At 42.1% G+C, this 12571-nt stretch overlaps 1 protein-coding gene across 2 annotated transcripts; it reads right to left on the bottom strand.

The window, feature by feature from the left end:
- Positions 1–780: 780 nt before the first annotated feature.
- Positions 781–10477, bottom strand: LOC310916690 (C-C chemokine receptor type 5-like). 2 transcript variants are annotated; one of them, XM_083874416.1, is made up of 4 exons: positions 10404–10422; positions 6905–6991; positions 4397–4547; positions 781–3751 (listed from the first exon to the last, which is right to left on the bottom strand). In XM_083874416.1, exon 4 carries the CDS (start codon positions 3738–3740, stop codon positions 2670–2672), a length of 1071 nt encoding a protein of 356 aa, XP_083730542.1. In that variant the 5' UTR covers positions 3741–3751; positions 4397–4547; positions 6905–6991; positions 10404–10422; the 3' UTR covers positions 781–2669. The 2 variants fall into 2 exon arrangements, with proteins under 2 accessions (XP_083730542.1, XP_083730543.1); XM_083874417.1 differs by lacking the exon at positions 6905–6991 and having other exon boundaries at positions 10404–10477.
- Positions 10478–12571: the final 2094 nt, after the last annotated feature.

Here is a 12571-nt window from a genome sequence, read left to right on the forward strand (position 1 = left end):
GAGCTGTATGCAGATTCTTGTCCGTGGTATGTGGCCATTCTTTTCACAAGCATGCTGAAAGCCCAGACACCACACCTCTTCAGGAGTTCCATGCCAAAAGTTTTGAAATTGCAAATATTTTCACTTAGCCATTCAACATTTGCTGGACAGATGAGAAGAGTGCACAGGGGAGAGAAGGAGGTGTGGATCATAGGCTGAAAAAAAGGAATGGGCACAATGAAGCAGGGAGAATGGCAGGGTGAAGCATATTTCCATACTGAACTTTGAGGGCTAAAGTTCCTTACACGTGAAACTTGGGCAACAGGCACACTGCTTCTCTGGTATCACTCTATATGGTGCAAGGAGATCTAAAATCTGCTGCAGAGAGTCTATGGAGAATCCTGTTTTTATCCCAGTATTAATAGAGTGACATCTCTTCTTGTCCTCTTTATTCCCACTCTTTCCCTGTTTATAACACACAACTCTGTTTCTCCAAATCTCATCCATTTAAAACCTGTGGCCCCAGACTTTTCCCAAAGCTATTGCAGGTCACTCTTCTCAAGTTTGCTGATGGATAAAAAGCTGTGCCAGCTGCAGAAGCTTCTGGACTGGGCAGACAGTTTTTGGTTTGCTTGGTTTGAAGTGTGGTATTGCAAGTGCCCATGTGCCTTTTTCCCATCTCCACTCTGAGAGCAGAGCCAAAGCCCTTTTGCTTACAGAGGAGAACATGTGCTACAGGATATACACAGATTTCCAGGCACTGATTTTATTAATTTCACTGCATTGACATGAAAACAGGAAGAAATTTAATTCCAACAAGATAAGGATTTACAAATAAACACAGCAGTAGAAGTATCACTGTTACAACAGGATTTGTATTGCACTAAACTGATTTATGCTTTAAAATTATAAAGGTGCTTTCACATTGTTTCAGTAAAGAAAGTAGAAAGGAAAGAAAAACTATTATTTTTAAGCAAGAAAGTTTCCTGTGAGGATAGTTTTTGGTCTTTTGTGTGGTCTGTCTGTGGCTATTAACCTCACAAGGTTATAATGGCTGATGGGATAAGAGCTAACAACTAATAGAGGCAGTGTCCCGGCATTTTAAGGCAAGAGGAAGAAGAGTATTTGCACCACCTAGATTAAGGCATCTGATACCCAAATTAAGAGGCTGGCATTTTCAGGTTCCTTCCACAGTTGGACAGTTAATCTTCCCCTGAGACTATTTAAATCCCATGACTGCTTCTGGCTCAGGCACTTCTTATTCTTCACTGACCACTGAGGGACCTTGAAGAGATTTGCTGTTAATTTAGGCATCTGCATCACATGCATGACATTAAGTAGTGTGGAATTCCCTCTGGTGGCCTTGCTGGAGGTTAGTTGAACCTGCCCCTCCAGATCTCCATCAGCAAGTCCTTGCACGCATTCCCTTCCAAGGAAATGGGGAAAAAAGCCAGAAGGACAGCTTGCTTGCATAAGGAGTGCTCATCTGCACTTTACAGTTTGAAATAGGCAATTGTCTGCTATGCTCCTCCCTCCTCTTCTTTGCTAACCCCATGTCCCTAGAATTCCTTTCTTTTACAGGGAAACTCTTAATAGTGGAATAAATGTATGGCCAGAGTACACCAGTAGGCCAATGGTCCTGAGTCTTCAATCAGCATGCAGTTCTCTTCGAGGCACCTGTTGGCTAGAGGCACTCTTCTCCTGGGAAGACAGGAAGGGCAGGCCTTGTCTGGAATTGGTAGATTTTGCAGTTCCAAGGCCACTGTCTTCCTAGAAGTGTATCCCAAAGACTTTCTGTGTGTGTGAAGAGCATGCTTTTCCCATGCAGGAGCCTAAGCCGACACACCGGTGTCATGTGTTGCTGTGTAAGCTCTTCTTCTGCATATGATTTACCTGTCCAGAACTAGGGAGTACTGTGCTCACATCCTTCAGAGGGTCCTGACATTTTTCTCATTTAGAGACTTGCATAGCAAATACCAAGAAAATTTGCATTCTGGTCTTGCAGATCTTTGCTGAAGGGCCTTTATTGGTTTAGTGGTTTTTCATTCTTGGAAGGATATGGCTTGTCGGATTCAAGCTCACACTTTTTAGGAGTGCATCGTTGTCTTGTTGTGCAGTCAGTAAACTTGATGTGTGCAGTTGCTTGAAAAATTGCGCCTGCAAAAATCACTATGTTGCTGATTAAAAACACACTTTGGAAAAGGTCAGCAACTGAATGGGCAGACATGAAATTAAAAAGCAAAAATCAAAATGCTATAACTTAGTTATAGCTCTTAAAGGATTATGTTTAAAAATGACTGCACTGTTAGCAAAACAGAAAAATTCTTGAGTTAAATGGTTCCAGTAAGATCTTGTGTGATGACCTATTACCCATTAGACTTTTCAATATCGTATTCTCCCCTCAGTAAATCTCATTGGATACATTTTTGTAAAATAGCCTGATCATATTTTTCTGGGCCCTATTTAAATCTCGATGTGACCCAGCTATGCAGTTAATGTTTCCTGGAGAAGTCCTTGATTCTCTTAGTTTAGCAATGGAAAATGATGTAATCCCAGGGATCAGTTGACCACATGAATAGGGATCGTTCCATTTTCGGTAGATGTTGACATAAAGATCTTAAATACAGTCAGGCACTCCTTAAGGCAAAGCAAGTGATGCAAAATTTGCTAACTAACGTTCTGATGTCTTTTTATAGTCCAGTAGAGATGTCATGCTCTGCAGTGGATTGTGTGAATGTTGAACTGGCTCTTTCCAATTTTTCATGATAAAGACCTGGACATTTTTTGCAAAGGTGGGGTGCGACATGCTTTCGGAAAAAGCTGCGAAGATATGCCCTAAATTTTTCTCCAACAAATACATAGATCACAGGATTGATACAACAGTGGATCATTGAGATTGTTTCTGTCACTTGAATTGCTTTCTCGAGTTTACCTTTAAGTTCGCAATTTGGGATGAAAAGTGAATTTTGAAATGTATGCAGAAAAGAAGAAATATGGAATGGTGTCCAGAAGAGGAAGTAAAAAATCACGATTACAAAAATAAGTCTGACTGCCTTCTGTTTTTTCTCATTCTTAGATCTAAATAGTGTTTTTAGAATTTGTGAATAACTGAAAATCATAATGAGCATTGGAATAAGAAGTCCCAGGATGTTCATTTTTAAAATAAAAGAGTACTTCCAATCTATTGTGGAACCACTTGGATAATGAGCACTGCAAGTATAGCCTAAACTTTCCTTCTGAGTTTTGTGAAATACTACCCCTGGCACAGAAACTAGAACAGCAACAGCCCAAGTGACTACGCTGGCAAGGATGCCGTAGGTCACTGTCCTGGCTTTCAGAGCAAACACAGCATGCACTATGGCCAGGTACCTGTCCAGGGTCAACAGGATTATGAAGAAGATGCCGCTGTAGAAGCCAAGGAGGTAGACACCTGACAGAATTCGACAGAGTGCCTCCCCAAAAATCCACTCATGGGCTGCATAATAAGCCCAAAAAGGGAGAGAAAATACAAAGAGCAGATCAGAAATGGCCAAGTTGAGCAGGTAGATGTCAGTCATACTCTTCAGCCTCTTGTATTTGACCAGGATAAGGACAACAAGCATGTTGCCTGTCAGGCCAAATATCACCACTAAAGAATAAAGAGGTGGCAAAAATTTTGCTGCAAAGTGCTTTTCCTCAGTTCCCATGCATGGTGTCGAATCGCCGTAGTCAAACTCTGTTGTCACTGGCCCGTCAGCGTAGTCTGTGGTTTCATTTCCCATGGTGTATTGGTCTGGAAAGGAGAAAAAATAAAGACATTAAACCAGAGGAATCTCCAAGCTTTGCAATGAAGAGAATGAAACATGCTGATGTTCTCTCTGAAATGAGTTTCACTGATGAGCACACAAGCATTACTTTGTCAAGGTATGAAAGGGAATGAAATTGCAGAGCTCCCAGGAAACCAATCTATACATCTGTGGAGTTTCACTGGTGCATGTTGGAAGTGTGCTGTGTGTCATTTCCCACGTGTACATTGTCTTGTGTTACCCCTCCTCAGTGGAGCCTGTCAGTTGACTGATCCAGGGGGAGAGGATGGATGAATTTAGTGAGCTGTGGGTCATTTGGGGCTCTTGTGCTCATCAGTGGCTTTCCAGGAGTGTAGAAAGCTAGGAAGGCAGCCTCAGGAAAGCACGGTGTCTGGCATGAAGAGCATTGTCTTGGTTCTCCTTGGGATTTGGCTACCTGCTCATCGTGCTGGCCCACCCTGTAGCCCTTACCAACAGAGGACCAGATAATGGTCAGGTGTAAATTGTGCCTGCAAAGGCACTATGACATGGATGAAAAATATCTGGCTTCAAGCACTTCTCCAGGTTGCTCCAAGTGACATTTTGGGAGCCTAAATGCCTGTGTGCAATAGGACAGTGCTAAACATACTCACCTGTGCGATTGTGGGTGTTGAAGAGTGGAAAGTCAGCAGTGTTGGTCTGGGTTAAAATGGCAAACACTGGGTCTTTTACAGCACCTAGGGCAGTTGGAGGCAGTGGAAGTGTCCTGGTTTCAGATAGCTCTGGAATGAAATTGGTGCAGTCCTGTAGAGAGAACAGAGAGACAAAGACCTTAGCAAATGATCCAAAAGATGAGAGTTGCTGTTGGAGAGGCCTCTAATATCTGTCTCTGTTGTGACATCTTCCTGCCAGCTGAAAGGCCTCTTCACTGCTGTTTGAGGATGTAGGGACTTTTGATTCCTTGTTTCAGTAGTTGTTTACAGCCCTTATTCAGGAGCTGCAAAGTTTAGATTGGTAGAGTGTCTTGGAGGGTGCACAAAGGCAAAGGCAGATATGGCCATAGCTAAGAGTGTGCACTACAATTCTTTGTGTGATATTGTTCTTCACCCTCTGTCAGTCAGTGTTTCCAGTAAGGCAACAATGAAGAAGTGTAGGGGTTATGCAAACTCTGTCCCCTCTGTTTTGGTTTAGGGACTGCTGGAGGGACTGGACCTACCCTGCAAGGAGGGGTCTGGGTGTCAGCCCCTCCAGTCTCCAAATCCTCCCCTTTTCCCAAGTCCCTAGTAGGATTGTGAGCCAGATGCAGAAGCATAGACTTGTGATCTCTGAAAATCTCAGGACAACTGTCTTCTCACAAACTCCCAAAGAACACAGAGGAATTCCTGTGTGTTGCGTGAGAAGCTGGGCAGATGATTTTGTGAAGATGAGTGTCAGAGGGACCAGAAGTGCTTGCTGGTCACCTAGTGAGGAAATGCAACTGATGCCTTTGGTAGCCACCCAAAGAGAGCTACTTGCTGTCTGGTTAAAGGCCTGCTCTGTCTTCCTGCACCATCATGACTGCTTTTATCAGACACTTCATGGCAGACTGTTGCCTGCTTTTGTCAGACACTTCATGGCAGACCATGGCACAGTGTTGGTTTGGAAATCAGTCTTTTCCTGGAAATGTCATGCCTGTTCTTAGACAAAGGCAACAGTGCTCTCGACCCAATGCAGAAGAGTTCAGGCAGTGCATCTGCCCCAGCTTGCTGTGTGGTCCCTGAGCACTCATGTCGTGCACCAATGTTCAGTCCTTTCCTGAATGAAGTTTTTTCAGTGGTGTGGTCTACCCTGTATGATTGCAGGCATCTTTTGCAGAGACCACACTCTCAAAACCACCACCATTTCATTCATTTCTGCACTTGAGCTCTGCAAGTCTATATGTTAATGAAGAAACTCAGGCCATGGCTGGAGTGACTGAGAGATATGGGCCTGCATTGCTTTTTAGTAGACAGTCAATTTAATTACATGTTGGACCATTCTGAATTGCAGCAGGGCATTTTTTCAAGTATCTTAAGCTCATGTCGGCTTATTTAGCTGTTTGAGAGAAGGCTGACATGTAATTCCTGATATGTAATTACAGAGCATTCAGGATCCAGAGGACATAGTTTTTGATTTGGATTTTTATCTTGGTGGATATATGTATAATACAAATAATCTTCTTGAACAAATTTTGTTGGTTAACGGTAGTAAAATAATTTTTTGTGTGTGTGCATATGCACAAGTAAATATATGTACACTATAATATATATAGAATCATAGTACTGTAGAATTACAGAATCATTTAGATTGAAAAAGACCTCTAAGATCATTGAGTCCAACCATTAACCTAACACTGTCAAGTTCACCACTAAACCATGTCCCTAAGCATTACATCTACACAGCTTTTACATGCCTCCAGGGAGGGTGACTCAACCACTTCCCTAGGCAGACTCTTCCAGAGCTTGATATCCCTTTCAGTGAAGAAATTTTTCCTAACATTTGATCTAAACCTCCCTTGATGCACTTAGCCTTGTAGAATCTTTGTGTTTGCATAAAAATAAAGTAACAAGTGTGGAACTTATTTTGAGCTGTAAAACCGGCAGAAAATAATTGTGGGAGCAACAAAACTAAAGTTAACTGACTCCCTACAGATTTGTCTTCTTTGCTGTCTAAATCTTGTGTCCTGTGAAGGGCTGACCCCAGCCTGCAGCTAAGGCCCCATCTGGTGAGCCCACTCACTTCCCCACAGCAGGACCAGGGAGAGAATCAGAAGTGCTGAAGAAAGAAAAACTTGCAGGTTGAGAAAAAGACAGCTGAATAAGAGAATGAAACTGAAAAAACCTACAAGAGGTAATACAAGGACAAATGCTTGCCATGTTCTACCAGGCAGACAGATGCAGTCTTTGAGCAATGCCTACTCTGGAAAAACTTCCCTCTGCCCTTAGTTTTATTCCCAAATGTGATGTTATATGGCACAGAATATCCTTTTGGTCAGTTTGGGTCATCTGTCTCAGCTGTGGTCATAAATCTAAAAGACATCACCATAAGGGCTGCTGGGAAGAAAAGTAAGTGCATCCCAGTCAGACCAAGTTCACCTTCCCCCAACCAAAATCTAGCTCTTGCCCTGTTCAATTGACACTGACCTTGGCTAGAAAGACAGCATGTGTTGTGGTGGTTTTGTTCACTGGCTCTGACCTGGTGGGAAATCTCACAGTATTTGTATGGTCCTCCTTTTAAAACAAGCACAAAATATTAAAAATATTTTCTGAGATGCTTTTAAAAACAAGGCTTTTCCTTTGCACACAGGCAATGTTAATCACAAAGAACTCCAGAAAACTGACTGAGATAAAAAATTCTATTGGAAATTACTGGTTGCACTTAATTTTAATTTTTTTCATTTATCTTTTACCATGTTTCCTAATTTCATTTTTTGTGCAGAGAGAAGCATCTTCTGCAGAAGCTGTAGTCCTTGACAACATGTCTCAGTTTGGCTCTTAAATTATCTAGGTCTGACACTTCAGAAATGAGTGTGTTATAGCAAAGAAATCTCCAAGTTTATTTCTGCTCTTGTGCTGCTGAAACATAATTGGAGCAATTCGGATTTGAGAACTTGTATTTCATTATTTTGTTTATTTCCCTTCATTTTCTGTCCAAATTATACATGAATATTCAGAAAGTCTTAATTATTTTCATTTTCTGTACTGCATGTGGCCATCAGTGCCCACTGTCCTGACCACAAATCCCACTGTTTCTGCATGCACAGGGTGGTTTTGGTTGCTAACAAAAATTCTGAATGATTTTTGCAAAAGCAGACAATGTGTCAAGCCTAAGGTAGACATATAGGAGGAGAACTTACTAATTTATCTTGTGTTTAACCATGTAAGGGTATCTAAATACATGACCAGTCCAATAAGAGGCTACTGTTGTTTCCCCTTGGAGGACTGGTTATGCTCTGAGTTGCTAAAGAAGCTGGATTCAGAGAGGTTTGGCCAAGCAATAGGCCAAATACCAGGACCCTGGAAAAGAGCTCTTGCAAAAAACTGCTGAGTTACACCTTAGATGGGAGAAATTTTGGTTTGCTGAATACTTGTAACTTTGTGACCCCAAATAAATGTAATTTCATTTCTCTAAGTTTTAACAAATCTGCACTTATGGCAACATCACAGATTCTTGTAGTGAAGATGTAGCCCTGAAACATATCCCTGCAGATTTCTGCATTTTGGCTGCTTTGAAAGAAACCCCACTGGGTCTTGAGCATTAGCTGCTATCTACAGTGTCACTTTAAGCTAGAAGATGTCTAGGTGCTGGTAGGACTATCAAACATTTCCATGTCATTCAAGCAAAGCAGCTCTGAGTTGGTACAGTGACTTATTTAAGGATGACATTTGTCACAGCCCAATGTGACAGTTGTCACAGTTGTGCTCTAGAGGGGATTTGGAAAAAGTTTCCCCTCAGAAACCAGAACTTGCAATAAGTACATGTTACAAGAGCATCTGTCCATGAATGGAGCACCTTATCTCAAAACTGAATGACCTTCCCAAAGTTCCCTTCACCTTTTTGCAGTTTAAGACAAGATTTCTCTTTTGAAATGTATGAGTGGGTACCACAGAACTACTGCCCCCATTCTCACTCTCCTCCTTTCACAAATGCCACCATCTGGCACACAGAAAAAGAAATTGCTTAATGATTTGTAGTCAGCTTAAAAGTATGTGTCAGCAACATCTAGGGTACTTTATGAAGAGAGAGAAGTGCAACACAGCACTGAGTAATACTGAAACTCAAATAGCAAAAACCCAATACCGCATATTCTGATAGTAGGCTTTGTAAGAGAGTGTCCAGTGTTTCCTGCTAAGAGCTCTATCTCTAGCTTTGCCTTTAACTTTCTAGGAGAAGCAGAACTACGGAGAAATCTGTGCACAGGCACCTGCACTTGCTTGGAGAGCAAGCATAAATGTAAGAACTTTTCCTGAGTTACCAGGAAAGATGAAGGAAAAGATGAAAGTGTAAACTAAATGCTCTATGTAAGAGTCTGAAATAATAGTTTCCCTCAAACACAACTTTTAATGAGGTAGTGACCACATGATTTCTTTATAGGATTTGACTGGGGAAAGAGCCCCTTCCAAAAGTAAACCTTGCCTGGGAAACCTCTTCCTCTTTTCTAACAGTTGAGTGTTAGAAACATTCAGAATTTCTTGCCTCCTAACTGATGAGTTTTTTTCAACCCTGCAAAACTTTGAAAGTAAAATATATTCTGAGCTGAAAAGAACAGGCTTAATTCTCTGTGAGGCCTCAGGATCTGATTGTTTACATTCCCCATTAAAACCAGAAAGATGGTCTGGCAGAAATTCTGAGCTTTTCTGCAGTTAAATAGTAAGTAAGAGTGAGTCTGTGGGTTTCAAGACAAAAGTAGGATATGTTCTTACCTAAAAAAAATGTACAGTAAAGGAACATCATAAGCACTGCAATTAACATTCTGAGAAAGAGAAATATGATACAGATATTAAATATCTTCCTACAAATCATGGGTATTTCTATGCATGGGCTCTTCTCTTGTGTAAGCTAACTGCTGGGCTAGTTTATCTGTTAGGATTTTTTTGCTGTGGTTTGGTTTTGGGGTTTTTTTCAGTATCTGATAAAACATTGAATTCAAGCAGCAGTTGTAGTCACCACCATTGTGAGGATGAACTCAAGTACCAAAAGGGAAGCTGATAGTTTGGAGTGGAGATTGCCAGCATATGCCATAGGATCATGTGATGTCCTGTTATTGCTCCAAGGGTTTCTACCCTGAGAGGTTCAAGCCCCCTGCTCTGTTGCTGTCAACTGTTCCAGGCAAATGACAGTGCAGTTCTCCCAAGAATGTAAAAAAAAGAAAAAGAATTTGCAGGCCACTGAAGCTTTTTTGCTAATATACAAGTGGCAAGTCTTATTTATCCAAGCAGAGGAGCTCACCTTTTCTTGTGCATGAGTAGAAAAATTCCACTGTAGTTCTGATGATTTTTATTCATGTTGAACCTCATTATCAAAAATTGCAATCTGGGTATAAAATCAATATCTCATTGAGATATAGCTGAGATATGGAGTAAAGACTTTCTGATGTGGTGACTCAGAGACATCACATTAAAAAGAGGATCCAATCCCAATATCCCTTTAAAACATAATAATGAAATAACACTTTTCACAGATCAAATGTTTGAATAATATAGAGAAGCCATGTGATAGGATAGGGATGGAGAACACCTGCCAACTGCATTTGACAGAGCAAGATGTGACTTAGCTATGGAGAGCTGAAGTTAACTATGAAGGACTTCATGTCTGACCAATTTTATCCTTAGCAGGATGCAACTTCAATCTATCAATCTCTTAAAACTGCTTCAAAACCAAGACCCAGTAAGTTTCTGGTACAAAAAAAAGATTATAATTTTCTAATCAAATTGTCTGGTTGAATGCTCTACTTTCACATTTAGCCTTATCCCAAGCTGTAAGCTAGTTACAGGACCCAATTGTTCCCAAAATACTATCTCTGCTTCAATGTCAGCTCTACTGCCACTGTCACTAGGCACATACACTCCCCACTTAGTGAATTTCTCTCAGATATACTCACATTTAGATGTAAAGATAAGGAAAAAAAAATCAGCTACTCACTGTTTCGTCAAGCTGGTCTAACTGTGGGTTCTTCTTTGTGAACAAACATATATCTGAAAATAGGAAACAGCACTTCCTGTGACATATTGCAAAAGGAGGGTAAGTTTCTTCTTCTCTGAAAGAGCTTGGTTTCCAGGATGAGGTCAGAACTGGTGGATGAAGACTTTATGGGTACCAACTTGTTCTGCATCAGCTGGAACTGGAGCAGTCAGTTTCTGAGCCAGTCCATCTCTGTAGGGTTAAGACTGGTTGGTTCAATTCAATAAAATCCCATTCTCAGGTCAATAAGTATTTCTACTGGCTCTGGAAACTTCTAATCTCAATTTAATCTGTTCCAATTTGAATCCATTGCACCTTGTCCTGTCACCCCATATCCTTGTAAAAGATTTCTCTTCTTTCTTGGAGGCTCTCTTCAGATACTGGAAGGCTGCAATTAAATCACCCTGAAGTCTTCTCTTTTTCAGGCTGAACAAACCAAATTTCCACAGACTTGTCTCACAGGAAAAGTCCTCCATCCCTCTAGTTGACTTGGTGGCCTCCTCTGGACTTGCTCCAACAGTTTGATACCCTTCCAGTGCTGGGGACCCCAGAGCTGGATGCAGTACTGGAGGTGAGGTCTCACCAGAGCAGAGCAGAGGGGCAAAATCCCTTCCCTGGCCCTGCTGCCCACAGTGCTTTGGATGCAGCCCAGGATGTGTTTGGCTTTCTGGGCTGGGAGTGCCCGTTCCTGGCTCATGTCCATCCTCTCATCCATCAGCACCCCCACATCCTTCTCCCCAGGGCTGTTCTCTATCAGTTCATCCCCCAGCCTGTGCTGATACTGGGGGTTGGGCTAAGCCAGGTGCAGCATCTTGCACTTGGTCTTGTTAAACCTCACGGGGTTCCCATGGACCCACTTTTCAAGCTTGTCCAGGCCCCCCAGATGGCATATCAGCTTTCAGGTGTGTCAACAGCCCCACTTAGCTTGGTGTCATCTGCAAATTTGCTGAGAGTCCATTCAATGCCTTTGTCATTAATGAAGATATTAAACAGCACTTGGTCCCAGTACAGACCTCCAGGGGACACCATTTGCCACTGGTGTCCATTGGGACTCTGAGCCATTGACAACTTTCCTCCAGATGGGATGATCCAACCACTTGCTAGTCTATCTAACTATTCACCCATTGAATCCATCTCTCTCCAACTCAGAAGGAAGGATGTTGTGGGGGCTCTTCAGAAGTCTAGATCAACAACACCCATAGCCCTTCCCTTGCCCACTCTCACAGTCACTCCATCACAGGAGTCCACTGGGTTGGTCAGGCAAGACTTGCCCTTGGTGAAGCAGTGCAGGCTGTCCTGAATCATCTCGTTGACCTCCATGTGCCCTGGTGCAGTTCCCAGGAGGATCTGTTCCATGCTCTTCTCAGGCTGACAGGTGAGGTGAGGCTGACAGGTCGGTAGTTCCCAGCATCTTGCTTTCTACTTGTTTTAAAGATAGGTACAATGTCTCCCTTTTTCCAGTCACTGGGGACTTCACCTGACTGCCATCACTTTCCGAGTATCATGGAGAGAGGTTTGGCAACTACACCAACCACTTCCCTCAGGACTCTGGGAAGCACACCACTGGGTCCCATAGATCATTATAAAACAGGACTGATGAATATTATGGTCATTTCTCTGCTCCCTCTGGAGTCTTTTTCAATTTTAAGGCTACATTTTTCAAATTTGCACTCTTTTGGTAGTAGCTCTTGACCATTCTCTCTAAGACTGTGAGGTGTTTTCCCACAGTATTCCTGAAAGCTATAAGACTGGCCTGTGCTACAATCATAGTTGGATTTTTTTAATTTCCTAAAAAAAATATTTCAGTAAATGCAGGGATATATAACCTCATCACACATGTCAGAGGGAGTATGAAAGAAACTCATAAAGCTGTTTCAGAAAGAGTGGCCAAGCAAGGCTATAGGAAGATGCATGTGATGGCTGGAATCACGTAAAGGGAAGGAGTGGTGTAGATTTTGCTGTAAGTACAGATAGCAAACCATTGAAAACTTACAAGCCTGAGCAGAAGGTGCCTTTCCTACAGTGACAGAGTGGATAGCAGGGAGACCCAAGACACATTTTCATTCTATACCTCTACACATTCTTCCTCTGAATTGCTGTCTGAATCTGAATTTCTTTTTTTGCCACTC

The sequence above is a fragment of the Zosterops lateralis genome (genome assembly GCF_965231275.1).
Source record: "Zosterops lateralis genome assembly, chromosome: 1".
Taxonomy (NCBI): domain Eukaryota; kingdom Metazoa; phylum Chordata; class Aves; order Passeriformes; family Zosteropidae; genus Zosterops; species Zosterops lateralis.

Excerpts from the sequence above, each read along its gene's own strand:
- LOC310916690 (XM_083874417.1), bottom strand. The coding sequence starts at position 3,740 with ATGGGAAATGAAACCACAGACTACGCTGACGGGCCAGTGACAACAGAG.